Source organism: Etheostoma cragini, chromosome 5 (genome assembly GCF_013103735.1).
Source record: "Etheostoma cragini isolate CJK2018 chromosome 5, CSU_Ecrag_1.0, whole genome shotgun sequence".
NCBI lineage: Eukaryota > Metazoa > Chordata > Actinopteri > Perciformes > Percidae > Etheostoma > Etheostoma cragini.
Window position 1 is genome coordinate 10,504,119 of NC_048411.1, and position 17,176 is coordinate 10,521,294.

Genomic DNA, 17,176 nt, shown 5'->3' on the forward strand with positions numbered 1-17,176 from the left:
GATGAAGGGATGGAATGAGCCCACACAACAAAAGCAAAATGGTAAGACATGATATGCATATTAAGTAAGTTTAATACATTGGACTTTAATAAGAGTCATCCATATAAAAACAATTTACACAGCAATAAACATATAACTAATACTACATAGTGCACAAGGAAAGAAAATTTGTATCAAAAAATAAAAAGGCTTGAAAAGTACTATAAAGCTTTATATTACTGCTGTAGTGCGAAACACATATTGTATCCGGTGACCATTTTAAGTGCAAACGCTGAGAACTAAAGGTGTAGGACAAAGCATATTTCTTTACGAGACAGGCACTTTTTGATTACATTTTACAACAGGTTGATGAACATGTTTTCTTTAACTTACTGTATCTTTTAAACTATTAGTGTTGCAAAAATAGCGGCGAATCAATTTAGTGGATGCAGTTAGTCAGAACCATAAGGTGAGCTACTATGTTATGGCAACAGAAATCCTATTAAAAATGTTCTGCTTTTTGCATGGAAAAAACCATTGTCACACAATGTACATTTGTTTTAAAACTTGTTTTATGTCTCTATCTAGGAGAAGAGCTTGGAACTTAAGATCCAATAGAAAAATGGGATGTGCAGTGTTGTATTTGGGTCTGGCAAGAGCTGAGACAAAATATGTAATCATGAAATGGAAGGTTTCACTCAAAACACTGCCATGTCAATGTCTCTATATCTATATGTGACATTTATCAAGGGCATTCTGTTGTCATGACAACACTGGCCCTTCTTCTCTTATTGAACGGTAAAACTCCACAACATTCAGCATAGCCTGAATCTTGAAAATCTGTGACCACCAAGAAAATGGATAACTAGGACGGAGGACAGTGCAATGGCAAAAGAATGAAATGGTTCACACTCAAAATGTACCATATTTCAGTATCATATGTCATAAACTCTGCAGTTCTCATTTTACGTGGTTTTACTATTGTGTGATATTACATCAACAGTGGTATGGGCATGTTGAACAAAGGACAATTTAACAAGAAAAACTGAGAACAAAACTTGTTCAAATTTCTTCTCATTCTTTAGTATATTGTGAATATGAACTTGCATACATAATTTATTTTATTTATACGCCAGTATATTGATTGTAATTGTAATTTAATAGGTTTCTGGGTGCTTCTTAGCCGGACGTCATCATACTCAGATTCTAGTCAGAATATGTATTTCCTAACATCGAATGTTGTGGGTGGGGCTAAGTTCCAGGCTAGGTGCTTCTCACTGACTTCAAAGCCCTGCAAAGTCCTTAAATCTTCCAACAAATACATGAACATTTTCACAAGATAATTAAGATTAGGGGATGTTTCATTCCTAGTCAATGAGTTTTTTTGTAATTTGTTATTCATAACACAAATGTTCCTTTGTTTACTAGCACCGAACTGGAATCTGATGTACACACTGCTGCTGCCAAGTGACTCTTTTGTACCATGATAACATCATCTGTGAGTGTTTCGGGGAACTTCTATAGAGTCCTCTAGTATTGACTCTGTGCTGGTATCCACAGCAGGCTGTCGCCTCCTTGTGGCAGAACTATAGACCTGCAAGTCAGCTGGAGAGATCTGTCTCAGCTCTCTGCGACATAAACGGACTGTTGTCATCTCTAAACTTTCCCCGGATTGACTGGCCCCACTTTCACTCCTCCCGTGGGACTGTGTATGTGTCTGGTTGTATTCAGGCATTTTTGTCAATTTGCGTGCTTGGAGGTCAGAAGATGAGGAGGGAAAGGGGGTTTGGTGTGCATGTCTTTTTAATGTTTTTTTATCTGTTTGCTCATCTTGCATCTTTTTGTATGTTGTTGTGTTATGTGTCTGTACCTCTTCAGTGTGCATCTGGGGTTTGTTTACACTTGCGTTTAAGTGAACATTGTGTTTTTTTGTGTGCTCTTGTGTTAGTGAGGGCTGATTGATGGGGTGTAGTGCGTCACTGACAAGCTCTTTGAGTTTCTTTTTAAGCTGCCGGCTGGAGCTTTTGTAGAAAAAAAGCTCTTTCTCCAGATGCTCCAGTCTGTGTTCAATAGCCTGCTGTGCCTCTCCTGAGCCACCCTCTAAACACACACACATACATACATACACACATGCACATGCACACGCACACAGGGAAACAAAATATTATGGAGAGGGATAGGACAAAAGGTTTCACGTTTAAATGGTTTCGTCCAGGCTGTCCTACTTTCCTCACCTTTAAGTTTCTGCAGCAGTAGCTGGATGTTGTTCTGGTGATCCTGGTGCTGCTGGGTCAGTCTGCGGTCTGTATCCAGGGCCATGCGCTGCATGGCCACCTCCATCTCCTTCAGCACCACCTCTTGCTCGCCAGCATGAAGCTCCAGCTCTTCACAACGCAAGCGCAAATGGTGTTCCATCTCTCGAAGACAAACAACCTGGAGAGGTTGATAAAGGTGGGAGGGAGCCAGAGAACAGTGCAGAGAAACAATTAACATTACACATAATATAACAACACATTTGTTTACTCTCAAACCAGCAAAGAAAAATAAAGGACAGAGCAAAACAGATGGTAGGGAGTTCATCATGGTGCAAACCCACATTCTGAAGAGAAGTTAAAACAGTTGATGCAATTAAGATGTATCAGGTGGTAAGATGAAGGGCACAGTAGGGAGCATTAGAGAAGCAGAGGGAAGGAGGATGTATAATTTAATTAGTATTAAACAAATAGTGCAGCTGTATTTCTGACTCACAGAAGCTCATCACCTGGGGAGAGACACAAGCGAGGGTAAATAACAGAGGAAGAGAAAAGGAGAAACAAAAATCTCAAGCTTAAACAGAAAGAGGAGAAGTCAGTGTTCAGTTTCAATGCACACATGGAATTTACTTGCGAATATACAAACATAGGAATCAGAGGAAAGGAAGTGAAGAGCATTCACTGGTAAAGAAACTTGAATTGAGATCATGTAGGACTTTGTATGCAGAGCTGAATGTTGCATGTGTCCATATGTGAGCCGGCCTTTTATTTTACCTTGTTGAAATATTTGATGAGCAGCTCCGAGGCCTCAGGTGGTGAGAGCCTCTTCAGCTTCCTGATGACATCACAGAGTTGGGCGGGTTCAGGGCTTTGCGATTGATGCAAAGAGTAGTCTGTGATTAGCCACTTCTTCTGTTTTTCATGGATCGAGTTGTTTTTAAACTCCAGGGCTGCGTCCAGAGCTTCAATAGCTTCCTCCAGCTGAAGCAATGAATGCTCCTCCTACATCAAGACACGCACAAATCCAAGTGTGCAAAATTAAAAAGATGCCCACTGATGAACAATAAACAACATGTCATAACGTCCTGTGTACAATGTTCTGGTTTTTCTGACCTCCACAGTGAGCACTCTGTTGTCTTTCAGCTGGCTGTCCAGAGTGTTTCTCTTCTTTTTCAGCACGTCTCTCTCTTTCTCCAGTTCCTCTAAGGTGACTCCTCCGGTCTGCCTCACATGGCTGCTGCTCTGCAGCTGCTCCTCCAGAGTCTCCAACCGTAGTGACACACGCAGCAGGTCCTGACTCAGAGCCTGAAAATTCATTGAATTAATAATGCATATTGACCTAATCCATAAGTTTCATTGCTAAACAGCCTTGTCACAATATTTGCTAAATCTAGTAAAAACTTAACATAATATCACGCAGAAGCACCAGCACATATGCAGGCTGACCTGGCTGGACTGCAGCATCTTTATCTCCAGCTTGTTCTTCTGTTGCAGACAGGCCTCTCTGCGCAGGAGCACCTCCTCTCTCCTCTGCAGCTCCTCCTCCAGCTCCTGCAGCGCCGCTCTCTTCTGCAACACCTCCTCCTCCTCCTCCTCCAGCCAATTCCAGCCATGCAGCTACGGTGAGGCCAAGGAGCAAAAAGTGGGAGAGGGGGAAAGGGTAGAGAAGGAAGGAGGTGAAAGCAAAATTAGGATAAGAAGACAATGACAACGACAAAGAGGTAGAGATAGTAACTTAAAAAGACAAAAATACAAAAGAAAAAGAAAAAGCCTTTAAAATGGCTGTTTTGAAAGGAGAAAAGGCAAAACAAACCTTTCTGCATTCAATAACAATGTTTACCTTTTCCTTGGTTTTGTACACAGTCAAATCTCCTGCCCTTTTCTCCTATAAACAAAAAACACAGATCATGTTTACTCAAAGGAGCCATTCATTATTTACCCATGCTCAGTCAGTTTTGCATTTCCCAACTCAACTCAACTCAACTAGGACTTAGATCCGGGTTAGTGCTCTTAAAATGAGACCCGCTTCATATTTAAACCCAAGTTGAACCAACTTTAATTCATTTAAAGCAAAAAAGGTAGGTGTTAAAGATCCCTGACAAAAAGTAGCACATAGAACTATCAAAAAGTTATTTTTCAATATCTTTTTATATTGTGGATACAGTATTGCTTCTCCACAAAGTGTACTAGCTTAACTGGCTGTGTTTCACTGTCTAGATAACAGGTTTGATGTTACTTGGTTAATCAATATGTAAAACTAACCCCATTTTGGTCAAGGTTTTTGTTGTTGTTGGTCTCTCCCTGCTGCCTGAGGCTGCTCTGAAGCTGTGCTCTCTGCAGTCTCATGTGCTGCAGGCTGCGGTACACTTCTGCACGGACCTGCTGGCTCTGCATGGAAAGTCTTGCCAACACATCAACTGTTTTGCCATCATCACTGAGCCTGCCATGTCTTTCCACTGCTTGGGTCTCTTTGGCTGTCAGACAAATACACATATTTAGAGATGCAAATATGGGTGGAAATTAGAAACTACTGTTATGATTCACTGGTGTGCAAAGTTCCAGTTGATCCAAGGTGAATCAGAATTAGCCTGCCCATGGTAAAAAGCACAGCATTCTCATCCAAACAGGTTTTGAAGAGACTTAAAATCTGTATTTTCTCTCTTTTTGCTCCTTTCGTAGACCTTGGTTCAGAGGGCCTCAAGCCACAACAGCTTTATTTCCAAACCTAAAAATCCTGGATTTTAGGTCCTTCTAATGGTTCATCAACTGTCTCTGACGCCATACTTTTAGAGATAGGCTGTTTTCTGTCCTCTGTGCTCTTTGTCAGCTACTGACCTAACCCTAGGCTGAGATACACCTTGTATTTTAACACATACTGAAACATGAATGATGAAATTACCAATTTGCATAATTGCTTGCGTTAGAGTTAGAATACTGCCGCTTGCAATTATGTGGTTATTGGCATTCCATACCGAGTGATTAGAGACTCTGGTAAAAGGCCTTTAATCTCACTCATCCTTAACCCTTAAAAGGTCCCATGGCATGAACATTTCACTTAGTGAGGTTTTTTAACATTAAGATGATTTTCCCGAGCCTGCCTTTGGTCCCCTTGTTGCTAGAAATATGCGATTAAACCGGTTTAAACCAAGCCCTGGGTATCCTGCCCTGCCTTTGAAAAAATTAAAGCTCAGATGTGCCAATCTGCAATCTTGTCCCTTATGAGGTCATAAGGGGCAAGGTTACTTCCCCTTTCTTTGCTTTGCTTGCCCAAAGAATCTGACCAACCCATGGGAGAGAGACATCATGGCTTTAAAACGAGCAAAGTGGCAGTGGGTTAAGCCCCCCCCCCCCTCTTTTTTGGGAAAGAGACATCAGATACAGTATTAGGGGACCACTAAGGGGTATATAAAATAGACTTCAGATATGTTATTAGGGGACCACTAAGGTCTATATAAAATAGACTTCAGATATGTTATTAGGGGACCACTAAGGTCTATATAAAATAGACTTCAGATATGTTATTAGGGGACCACTAAGGTCTATATAAAAGAGACTTCAGATATGTTATTAGGGGACCACTAAGGTCTATATAAAAGAGACTTCAGATATGGTATTAGGGGACCACTAAGGTCTATACAAAGTAGACTTCAGATATGGTATTAGGGGACCACTAAGGGGTATATAAAAGAGACTTAAGATATGGTATTAGGGGACCACTAAGGGGTATATAAAAGAGACTTCAGATATGGTATTAGGGGACCACTAAGGTCTATATATGAAAGCATCCATTGAGCACCATGTCACGGGACCTTTAATTAATCCTGAGAACCTAACTGAGGGGTAGTGAGGTTGCATAGTAGTCTAAGTAACTCGATCCGAGATGAAGTATTTGTGACATGTGAAACAGCACCAAACCACTAGTAGTGCCACTTTGTTTTACAGTGGCCTAGACTCCTAACAGCGCCAAGATTGACACTTGCATTTCAGATTCTGGAGTACATCAGAACCAGCTCACAATAGGAATACACATTATGTATTTATATAAACACACCAGTTTTGTCAAGCTTTTTGATGAGCTCCTCTTTCATGCTCATGTTGACTGACAGTTCTTGGATCCTTCTCTGAGCAAAGCGGGCTCTCAGTCTCGCCTTCCTCGCATGCTTGGCGTGGTTTTCTTTAGTCCCTGTGAAAAAATAGCAACTGACTATATGAAACGAAAAGAAACTTCTTTGATATAAAATAACTCCTTAGAATGTCACAGAAGATACAAAAAGAAAAAGAAACAAAAGACTGTAGAATAAAGTAAAATACATGTAATGTCTACCTGTGACTCGCTGAGGCTGTCCTACTGGATCTCCATTAGATGTTTGGTCTAGTCCAGAGTTCTTCTCTTTCAGAGTTAATTTCTTCTGCCGGCTGGTCCATGTTCGATTTAAAGAACGCCTGGATTAACGTCACAATATTTGATTAGGCCGATCATTTCAGATTAACTCACTGTTGTGAGGAAAAACAGATATTATTGAAGTGTGAAATTTAGGTCAAGCACTTTTATTTACTTCTGTGGCGAACAGCACACCAGCATTACTTGGAAACAAAGTGGTATTAGAAGTGGAAAACTGTTATACATTAACAATGTATGTTAGAGCCTGGCTCCTTTCATCTTCTTTCAAAGCTGTGTGCTCCCTGCTACATCTTCACATTGCACCCCCCAGTGATGTCACATCTCCTTTATGCCCAAAAATTTGCTTTGCATAAATTAGAAGGCTGTGAGAAACTCTAAGACCATGTTGTTGACTACTTTGAGGCCACAGACTGGCATGGCAACAGATTGGTGATATCAAAATTACCACAATTAAAACTGCATTTTTGCTTTCATTTAAATGTTTCTCCTAGTATGTGTATAGTGTATGAAAAACGCATAAGAAGTTTGTGTGATTTAGGGCTGTAATCTCCCAGTCGACTAGTCGATTTATTGGTCGATACGTTCTGGCTCGGAAAAAAATTCTGATTGGTCGATTTTTTTGCCGCGTTATTTGATCCAGTGGAAGCATAGACTGTTACGGTCTATTGGTGGAAAGCACTAATTGCTAATGGGGGTGTTTTCAGAGCATCCCTGTTGCACAGGTAACAGTCTGTCTTCAGAACACCCCCCTTGTTTTCTTTTTTTATGGATTAGCCCAACCCACTTGGGACAGATTGAAGAAAGATTTCGAAAGCCTTGTTTTAGTGGTTTTCCTGAATATTTATTCAATTGTGAGTGTTTAATTTCCAGGCAGTCGTCCTCAACCATGTCGAAGACATCGGCAGTGTGGCAGCATGTTACAAAAATAGATAACGGAAATAAGTTGAACCCAAAGTTTGCAAGTAACAGTTTGCATATCGCAGCTCGACTGTAAAGATGGCGTATCACCTAAAAACAGTGAGCTAACTTGTCTGTGTTAAGTTGCCCTGTCTGTTTTGAACAGGCTATATGAACATATCAAAATTGGCATATTACATAGTCTAATAATCGTTATATAACTACTGGCGCACCCGCAACTACAGTAGCGTCCCCCAGACCCCCCCAGACCACGCTGGATGTTAAGCCTCTATCATCCAAACGCAAAAATAATATCCCCGAAGGAATTGTCGAATTTATTGCTCCGGATATGAGGCCCATTGCTGTTGCGGAGGGCTGAGGTTTTAAGAAATTGTTAATATACAGCGCCAGCACGCAAAATGTGAGGGACTCAAAGAGAAAGTTTCAGAGTTAATACAACACAGCGAGGCACTGACAGACACCGACAGACGAGCGGCATTTCAAGGCAAAATAATTGGGTCAAAAACAATTTAATATACTGCAAATAACCTACAAGCACAAGTACTGCGGGACAGTACAGTTAATTAATCTTACACTATTTCCGCCCCTCCGCACCGCACCCGACCCCAGTCAATTTTTTGTGTAAATTTACACGACTTCAGTCGACCAAGATCTTCTTTGGTTGATTACAGCCCTAGTGTGATATGTGAGAGGTGCACTAACTAAAGTGACAAGTGCTTTGTTGACCTCATCTGAACAGGCAGGTGGCTGACAGCAAAAAACGCAGTCATCCTTGACACCAGAATTTTAGTGTATCACCGGACTGACAAAGAAAGCCTACTACTGTGCCTTTCTTCCCACGTGGGAGCGTGGAGGTCACTGCTCTACAAAGTGGGAGGAATAAAGGTTGCTTTGCTAAAAATTTTATTTGATTTAGTGAATCACTGGTGGCCTGACAAAGAAAGAACAAGTAGGCTTGTATTATACAGGCTCTCACCTAAATCCCATTCTGCCCACAAAGATATCATCCTCCTCCTCGTTCTCTTGATCCCCGTCTTTGCTCTCTGCCTGTTGTTTTATGAATGGAGAGTACACCTTTTCCTTCTGCTCAATCTCAGCCAGCAGGAGATGACCCCGCATTTTAAAGGCTGCCATCACCCTCTCCAGGGAATAGGCCGGGGGACTAGAGTGGATCTAAAAACACACATGCATTTGAACAATTACATGCACAGCCATAAACATATAAATGTATGTAGCAACATCATTAAGTGCTTACTACAATCAAAGGTCAAGTGCAACCGGTATAACACACACACACACACACACAAAAACCCAAACACAAGCACACACACACCAAAACAGTGCAGCTACCAACCCTCCTGGAAGCTCCGTGTCCACAGCTATGTCTGATCAGAGGGACACTGTGTGGTCTCTTGCCTGAGTCCCCAAAGGTCCCTGTTTCCACGGTTGCCGCTGAGGTTGCACCCCTAAATGTCACAAGGTCGCTGCGAAGACGGTTGATGATGATCTGCTGGTCCACAAGATGTTCCGTCTGAAAACATTCACACACAATTTTGCAACATAGAATACTAGCGTCATTGTCCTTTCCTATTGTATTATAGAGCTCCACTCAAACTCCTCTTCTCCTCACCTGTCTACAAGTACGTTTCTTTTCTTCCTCTAAGTCCTGAAGGTAGGTTTTTCTCTCTTGAAGAAGTTTCTCTACTTGTTTTTGGACCTGTTGCAGCTCGGCATCTTTCTGCTCCAATAGTTGTTCTTCTATGGTGAGAGCTTCCTGAGAGACACACAAAGAGAGAGCTTTCTTTTCTTTACCATGACATAGTGATTTCTTATAAGTTCAGAAACCCTCTTTTTCTTTGCTTTTGATAGCAGGATCTCCACTTAGGCAAGCTAGGACATCACTCATTCATTTAATTAGACATAATCAAAGGGAAATACAGGTGCCACAAGGCAAGGGCCCTGACTCTACTGGCACACCTAAATGGAATGTGGCCTTTATTAAATGTTATTTGACCTTTAATGGCATCTTTTTTACTTGTTATATTTACCTTGCATCTGTTGAGTTCTTCTCTGAGCTTTAATATGGTGATATGATGGGGTTGATCTCCACGCCCCTCTGAACAATCCTTCTCGTAAGCTTGATGTAAGTGATTGACAGCCGTCAGTCTCTCCTGCCAATCCTGCAGCCGCTGCCTGAAAGAATGACTTGGCGTGTGGCTAGAGATATCTGCAAACAGGGCAGCGGCTTCCTGTGCCAGGAGGCAGTACTGGGACGGTTCCTCTTGTATCACCTCTTTATCTGGATCAGACATCCTCATCTGACTGAGCAGTTTGAAGTCGTCCCCCTCTCCAGCTCTTCCAACTGTCACCTTTTCCATCTCTCTCTCCTTCTCTTTAAGTAGCTCTCTCAGGGTCTGTACTTCATACTCAAGTTCACCCAGTCGAGCCTCACCAGGGTCCCAGGTTGTAGGACATGATTTAACCTCTGTATGAGTAGATATAGCTCCAGGACGGTTACGAATGTGACGAACCTTTGATGCAAACTGCAGGACACTCAGAGTCTCAGCTACACTGTGGTGAGAGGGGCTCACACACGCCACCATCAGCGTATGGGCATTGCCTCCCAATGAATCACGGAGAAGACGGGTGATCTTGGCATCACGGTACGGTATGTGTACACTGTTGCAGTTGTTACCACGGCGATTTCGAGCAGGGTCAGAGAGGGCACGGATGACGTTGCCCAGTGCAAGCAGGCCTGTGTTGATATGAACAGACTCTTTGAGTCGTGTTCCAGTGTTTCCAGTTTTTCCAGCACGCTCTGAGCCTGCTAGGTCAACCAGGCAGAGTTTGGAAGAGCGAACAGATTTTAAGGAAGAGCTGTTGTTATGGCAACACTGGATAAGCTGAAGGGTGAAAATGGCGTGAGAGCGACTGGAGTGCTCATTCATCCCTGTGGTTCCAGTATGGCGCAGGGCATTGCCCGTCTCTAGAACACTTAGTAGCTCCTCTGCTGAGGAGACGACCATCTCTTTGGCTCCCATCACCACTGAAAACACAAACAAAACCACCCAATGATTTACTTTATAAGCAAAACGCTTTTACACTGAGTTGCAGGGTTTCCCCCAGCATAGTGCAAGCCTGGTGGACCACCAGATGGAAGAATCTGAGAATTATTTTAAATTTATTTTTTAAGCTACAGTTACACTTGGGTGGCTTGGGTGGAAACTTAGCCATAGTATATTTTCAAAACTTGAGTTAGCTTTATAGCACTAAATAAAATATAGGGCACTAAGGCATGTTTGTTTATCTTTTTTTAAATTTTCAATTTTGCAGAAGGCCTACACGATTCGGGGAAAAACATGACTCGCATTTTTTTTGCTCTGAATTGGTATCACGATTCTCTGTCACAACTTTTTTCTTACGAACTGTGATGTTTATTGCACACATGAACTATGAAAAAACTAAATAAATTGGCACCATCAGACATAGATTTTTGTTGCCACCTATAACACATTGCGCATCACCACCAGCCTGTAAACATAGAGGCTTCAATGAAGAGAAGGGAGAGCATTAAAACCTATTTTATACAGTTAATGTTTAATACTCACAGAAGAAAGTAGTGTGTTTGGGATGCAGTCGGCTCGTAAATAAGAATCAAAGTCATTAAAACAAATAAATAAATCGAAATTATTTAAAAATTAAATCGTGAACAGGGTGAATCAAGATCAGGATTTTATAACAATTAATTGCGCAAGCATATGTTGCAAATCTGTCCATGATTCTGTTACTATCATAGAAACTGTTGGGCTCTACATTGATGCTGCCATCAGTCTGTGACTGGTCCGAGCTAGGTCCTTGACAAAAAAAGATACTTGCCACCGGGTTGAACATTTTTAAAAATACTTTTAAATTAGCCTACCTGTGTTCCCCCTCTCATCCTCTCTGATGTGAAGCTCTTTGTGAATGGTGTGCAGCTCCAGCAGGTCTCGTAGTTCCTCCTTGTACAGCTCCATATACGAGACCCGCACTGTGGCTTCCGCACCATCACTATTCTTCCTCTTCTCCCCCAGCATCAAGAACACATCCTGGGCCACCCGGTCAATAATTCCTCCCTCTTCATCTGAGAGAGGTTTTGAAAGGAATTAACACATAAAGTACATGTTGCAAAGACCAGAGAGTGAAACATGAGACGTGACCTTTTGTGTTCTGTTCCCTAGTACATCTGTAAAAGATTATCATGGGGCAACTGCAACTTACTGCTCAGAAAAGCTTGCTTTGGCCTTCAGATGCCCACTTTGGCTTTTACACAATACACAAAAAAGTGCCATAATTTTCTCATCAGACTAGCTTTCATAATATATTTCAAACCCCCCAAGCTACTGAACCCCAAAGAAAATATTTTCCAAGTTCCAAGTCAGCAGCTCCCTATGTCATTTTCCCCAAACAGTCTAACTAAGCAGTCCATCTCTGTACCCTAAGCAAAGACTCTGGATCTTTCTAATTCATCATTTTAGGGATGAAACTTACCACCTGTGCTCTGTACAACTTACCCAGGCGCCCCCCTCCCAGTGTGTACGTCTTCCCTGACCCTGTTTGTCCATAACAGAAGATGGTGGCGTTGTAGCCGTCGACCAGGGACTCCACCAGGGGCTGGACGCAAGACTCGTAGACCTCATCCTGGCTGGCTGTCGGTTCAAACGCGTGGTCGAATGAGAAGAGTCGGTCTGAGCCGACCATCACCTGTGAGGAGCCCGGCACCACCCGGACACACACCTGGTGGTTGTGGAGGACTTCTTTGGGAAGCAGGGGTCGGATACGGACCGCCACCCGGACACATTCCTCGCTCATGGTGAAGTGTAGCTAACGTTACTGAGACAAACTATCGTTAATGTACGTTAACGTACGTTAACGTTAGCTAATAGAGTTTCACCTTCATCCCAGTGTCTCACAGCTGAGTGTTGGTGGCACTTTCTAATTCGAGCTCCTAAACGTGTTAGGTACGAAATAAACATGAGCCAATGACCTACATTTTACCAAAACAAACCGTGTAATATTATGTTTGTTTTTAACTGTCGTCCTCGTTCTTATTTGGCGTGTTGTGAACTTGGACCCATCTTTGGTTTGTTGTCGCTCCTTGGTTGCCCAAGAAACCGCCGCTGCTGAGCAGCAACAGTCAAGGAAACCAGGTGAGGTGTTCAAGAGTCTTCATGGTGGGAGGACCGAGTGGTACGTGAAGGCAACAGCGCCACCCACTGATATCATGCATATACCTAGCCTACATCAACAGCAAGTAAAAACAAAACATAACCAGAATAATAAAATTAAAATGAACTCAATAACAATAATAATAATGGTCGAAGTTGTAGTAATTGAATACATTATTTTACAATTTGATTATTTTGTAAATTCTACTTTATTTATTAGTAATTATATTTTTTAATGATGAATGTTCACTTTCAGGTTTAAATCTCTCCAACAACTTTTTCGTAATATATTTCTCTTACATTATCATATTATATTCATTACCAGTTTACCATATGTTATTCCAGTTAAATCTTCCCCAAGGAAAAGTTAGTCTTATATGATATTTCTGGTGTATTTGTTCAAGACTGCTGCTTCTTCTCCTGCCCTTTCTTCAATTTCCTCTCTTCTTTCTCCACACAAACAATATATGTCTCCAAATACTGTACTTTCAGCTAAATAATGTGTTTTTAAAGTTCACATTAACCTAATTTCAACCATTTTTTATAAAGTAGCCGTCCATGCTACGTGCTTCTTACACAAACAGTTTTAGTCCACATTATAAATCTTTTGAAACCTTAAAAAGACTTTCCTTCCGTTAGGATTTTCCCTGCAGACATTTGTCCTGCTTTAGGAAATTAATTTGTTGTTCTCTAAAAGAAGCAACTTAACAATATCTATTGAAAATATTTTATTTTTATTGTTGTTAATGTGTATGTCCACATCATTCAGTCATTGATGAATAGTCACATACAGCATATGATCACCTGCTCTTTATAACAACGAGATGTTTGTTAGAAAATGTTCCATGTCAACAACAGTAAACATTTTAATTGACTGTGAATGGACAACGGTGCTGCTACCCACATAGACCAACAAGCTTGACACCTGTTTCCATTACAGCTACAGAGAAGCTCATTTGTACAGTACATATATCTGGCACAGAGACATGATTGGCTTTCTCCCAAGGAAAGGCACCGATGCCAAGGCTGCACACTGAGAGGTGCAGCCTACTGTATGTAATCATTCCAGCCAGCTTGTCAGTAGTAAATACAGCGTGTGTGGTGTATGGGAATGTGGGCCATCTCTTTGTGGTGCTGCTTGGCATAAGGCCACAGGTAGAAGTCGATGACTGCCGAGTTGACGGTGCAGGTCTGTCCGTCTCTCTCCTGCACCAGCTTGCATAGGCGGTCTTTGATCAGCTCCACAGACCAAACCGAACAACCTCGGATCTCGACCTCTCTCCTGTCCCCTGAACTCAGCAGCTCGCCTGAGAAAAAGATAAACACATAACACAAAGAGAGAGATTATACCTTACTGCTTCTAAATGATAATATCTTTATGACCAGAGAATCACATGCACACATATACTCCTGTCTCACCGTTGTTCAGCGCCTGCATCAGTGCGTCAGAGTATCGGAGTGCTCCGAGGTAGACGAGAGCCTGGGGGACCCTGTAGTCCGCAAACATGGTGAGCCAGTCCATGTCAATGATGTCCCCCTCTCCTCTGGCCTCCATGACGCCCCAAAAATCTGCCACCAGGATTTGCGCTCGCTTGTAGAACGAGATCCTCTTGCCCTAAAACAAACAGTGGGGCAGTTCATACCATATGTGCTGTCTTATCCGTTGCTATTTGGGAATAGACAGATATTTTTCCACAAAGACAGTATCATGGCAACAGTGTATGTGCAAAAAGTGTAATTTGCTCCTTCACCCACTGTATAAATATGAACAGAGCATCATTGCCACACTGTCTTTGGCCAGGAGATGGAACTCTCACGTCACAATTCATCTTAAGTTCTCCGAATGCATACATTTTTCTATTACACTCATTGTACATGCACATTGACTCTGTAAAATTAAAAAGATAAAATGCCTCATAGCTATTTTTTCCAAATGTGGAAGTTACAATTAGATGTTAAACAGACACCTATCCAACCAGAAATTATGATTATTTTTGTATCTGAGATGTAGTTAATTATTGTCATGTGCTATCTGTAAGATTGGCGAGTAGAAAAAAACATAAAAAATGCAAGGATGCTTTGTGGAAACAGAATTCCGGCATTCATTAACTTTTATCCACAATTTCCTTAAACATGAAATGTTTTCCCACCCTAATCCCTCTTTCTAACCTCATATGTAGCTTCGTCCCTGTAGGAAGGGATCTTCTCCACGACGAGTTCCACCATCTTCCGGGCGTCATTCCCAGCTCGGCTGATAAAACTCCGGAAGCTTCCGCCGTGTTCCAGCAGCACGCGGCCGCCTTCAGTTAGCACCTTATTAGGAAGATTCAGAATGGGATGGTTTCAATTTGAATAGTTTAATTTTCCACTTTTCTTAACGAGAATACATTTAGCTAATAATGTAACACTGACAGAGATGATTACATGATTTATAAAATCTGTTTTTTGGGGCGCCCAGAGAGCTCAGTTGGTAGAGCAGGCGCCCATAAATAGATATATGTATTACTCCTTGACGCAGCGGGGCCGGGTTGGACTCCGACCTGCGTCACTTTGCTGCGTGTCATTCCCCCTCTCTCTCCCCTTCCATGTCTTCACCTGTCCTGTCAATAATAAAGGCCGAAAATGCCCCCAAAAAAATCATATTAACCCACCCCCCTTTTTTTCTTAGTTAACATGAAAAGACTGTAAACAATCTATTAAATTGTAACCTGTTAAGGAAAATTGTTAGAGTTTCATGAATTATTTTCACTTGTAAATATGTATGTAAATAAAAACACACATAAAAAAAACACAGAACCAATATAATCTCAGATATATAATGTGCTATGTAGGGAAGTGATAAAACGCTTGTTTTCGAGTCAGTCTACCTTCTTTGTTCAGAGTCTAAAGCACTGCTTTTGTTTTGTGCTACGTAAGTGCTGAGTCTCCCGGGGTTCAAGCCAACACTTTTGTGAAGTTTCAAACATATGTAAAAACACGAGGCATGAATGTATGATCGGGATACAAATGTAAAATCATTAAAGCAACTTGCGGACTTAGATGATTGTTACATCCATCGTATGATGGATACGGGACATTGACATGATAAGTTAGAACCTGGTGACGCTCCTGTAGCATGGGCATGGGTGTTTCATTGTCTGATCGAAGGACGTGTCCCAACTCCTCCACACTCATCTGAGAGAAGTACTTTGGATCGGTGATGGGTATACCTGTGGACAGTGGTGGAAGAAGTATTCAGATCCTTTACTTGCACATCTCAAAACAGGCTCAGTGCAGCGAAACACTTTGAACAATCCTCATCGCGACAACACACACTGCCACTCAGAACACACTGAGACTAAAAACAATAGCATCAGACAGCAATAGAGAAATAAGAATCTTTTCATCTTTACAGTTTGAATAGTTTGAGTGACTTCACACAAATCAACATTTTCTTTAAAGAAAAGTAAAAAAATGTCACATGAAATTTCTTATTTTATAAAAATTTTAAAGTAAACAAGAAGGAATGAAAATCAGCATTTTGCTGAATATATATATATATATATATATATATATATATATATGTATATTTTATCTGTAGTAATTTACATAATTTACGTAAAATGTTACAAACTAAAGGTACGTAATAGTAACAAAGAATTGTGTGACTAATCCTGCCTCTCTCCAGCATCAGGCCACATGTTTTCATCATCACATTTGATGTCTTCTCTTGCCATGCACCTGCTAACTACCATCTATAAATACATGTACTAAAGGTCTAAAGCAAGACACCTGCTCGGGTTTTCAGCTGAAATTGCCATCAGCAGTGTTTGAAATGCACGGGACTGGAATCCCTTCTGTTTTGAATGCGTGGTTAACAGTTTCATCAGAAGTGTGTTAGTGTAACGCTAGTGATTGTTAGCGTTAACTTGTTATTACTACATACAAGTACTTTTGGGGCGTGGACAGAGGAAGAGCACGGAGACAGCTTTGACTGTGTAACTTGGTCCACTTTTTAATGACACTCCTTCCAACGTAAAAACAACTCAAGACTCATAAAAAAACATGCTTCAGCATCTCATCATATCCCTCCGCCTACCTGTTCCTGAAATACAGGCAAGGTACAATGTTAACTCAAAGAACAGAATACACTATAAATATACAATTGATGGAAATATGTGATTCATTTCAGTAACCTTAAACTAAATTAACTAAAATATTAAATATTAAAATATGTTAACAAACTATTCACAAAATAAATCTCATCTTACATTAGCATTTGAACAAACCGCTGTAAATTCACAGTGTTGGCAGGTTGTGGTTTAAGCCATGGGATAAGTGTACAGTGTACTTCAGCAAAAGATCAGGTAAACCTTCGGCCCAGTCTGAGGTCCAGAGCACTCTGGAAAAGGTTTTCGTCCAGGATATCCCTGTACTTGGCC

General features: G+C 41.3%; 2 protein-coding genes across 4 annotated transcripts in view; both read right to left on the reverse strand.

Annotated features, from left to right (window-relative positions):
• Window positions 1-165: 165 nt before the first annotated feature.
• LOC117944362 (kinesin-like protein KIF27) lies at window positions 166-12,712 on the reverse strand. Its single transcript, XM_034871090.1, has 15 exons — window positions 12,102-12,712; window positions 11,471-11,671; window positions 9,600-10,597; window positions 9,182-9,325; window positions 8,906-9,082; window positions 8,528-8,724; window positions 6,556-6,674; window positions 6,283-6,414; window positions 4,494-4,705; window positions 4,072-4,116; window positions 3,678-3,848; window positions 3,345-3,536; window positions 3,006-3,233; window positions 2,214-2,412; window positions 166-2,079 (listed from the first exon to the last, which is right to left on the reverse strand). The coding sequence occupies exons 1-15, from the start codon at window positions 12,397-12,399 to the stop codon at window positions 1,472-1,474; spliced, it is 3,921 nt and encodes a 1,306-aa protein (XP_034726981.1). The 5' UTR covers window positions 12,400-12,712; the 3' UTR covers window positions 166-1,471.
• Window positions 12,713-13,365: 653 nt separating this feature from the next.
• Window positions 13,366-17,176, reverse strand: part of c5h9orf64 (chromosome 5 C9orf64 homolog) — a 6,755-nt gene continuing 2,944 nt past the window's right edge. For all 3 annotated transcript variants that reach the window (XM_034871142.1, XM_034871143.1, XM_034871141.1), the window contains exons 4-7: window positions 15,852-15,964; window positions 14,925-15,068; window positions 14,175-14,370; window positions 13,366-14,062 (exon numbers count right to left, since the gene is read on the reverse strand). In XM_034871142.1, the coding sequence (XP_034727033.1) occupies window positions 13,833-14,062; window positions 14,175-14,370; window positions 14,925-15,068; window positions 15,852-15,964 (683 nt within the window). In that variant the 3' untranslated portion in view covers window positions 13,366-13,832. The remainder of the gene's footprint in view (window positions 14,063-14,174; window positions 14,371-14,924; window positions 15,069-15,851; window positions 15,965-17,176) is intronic.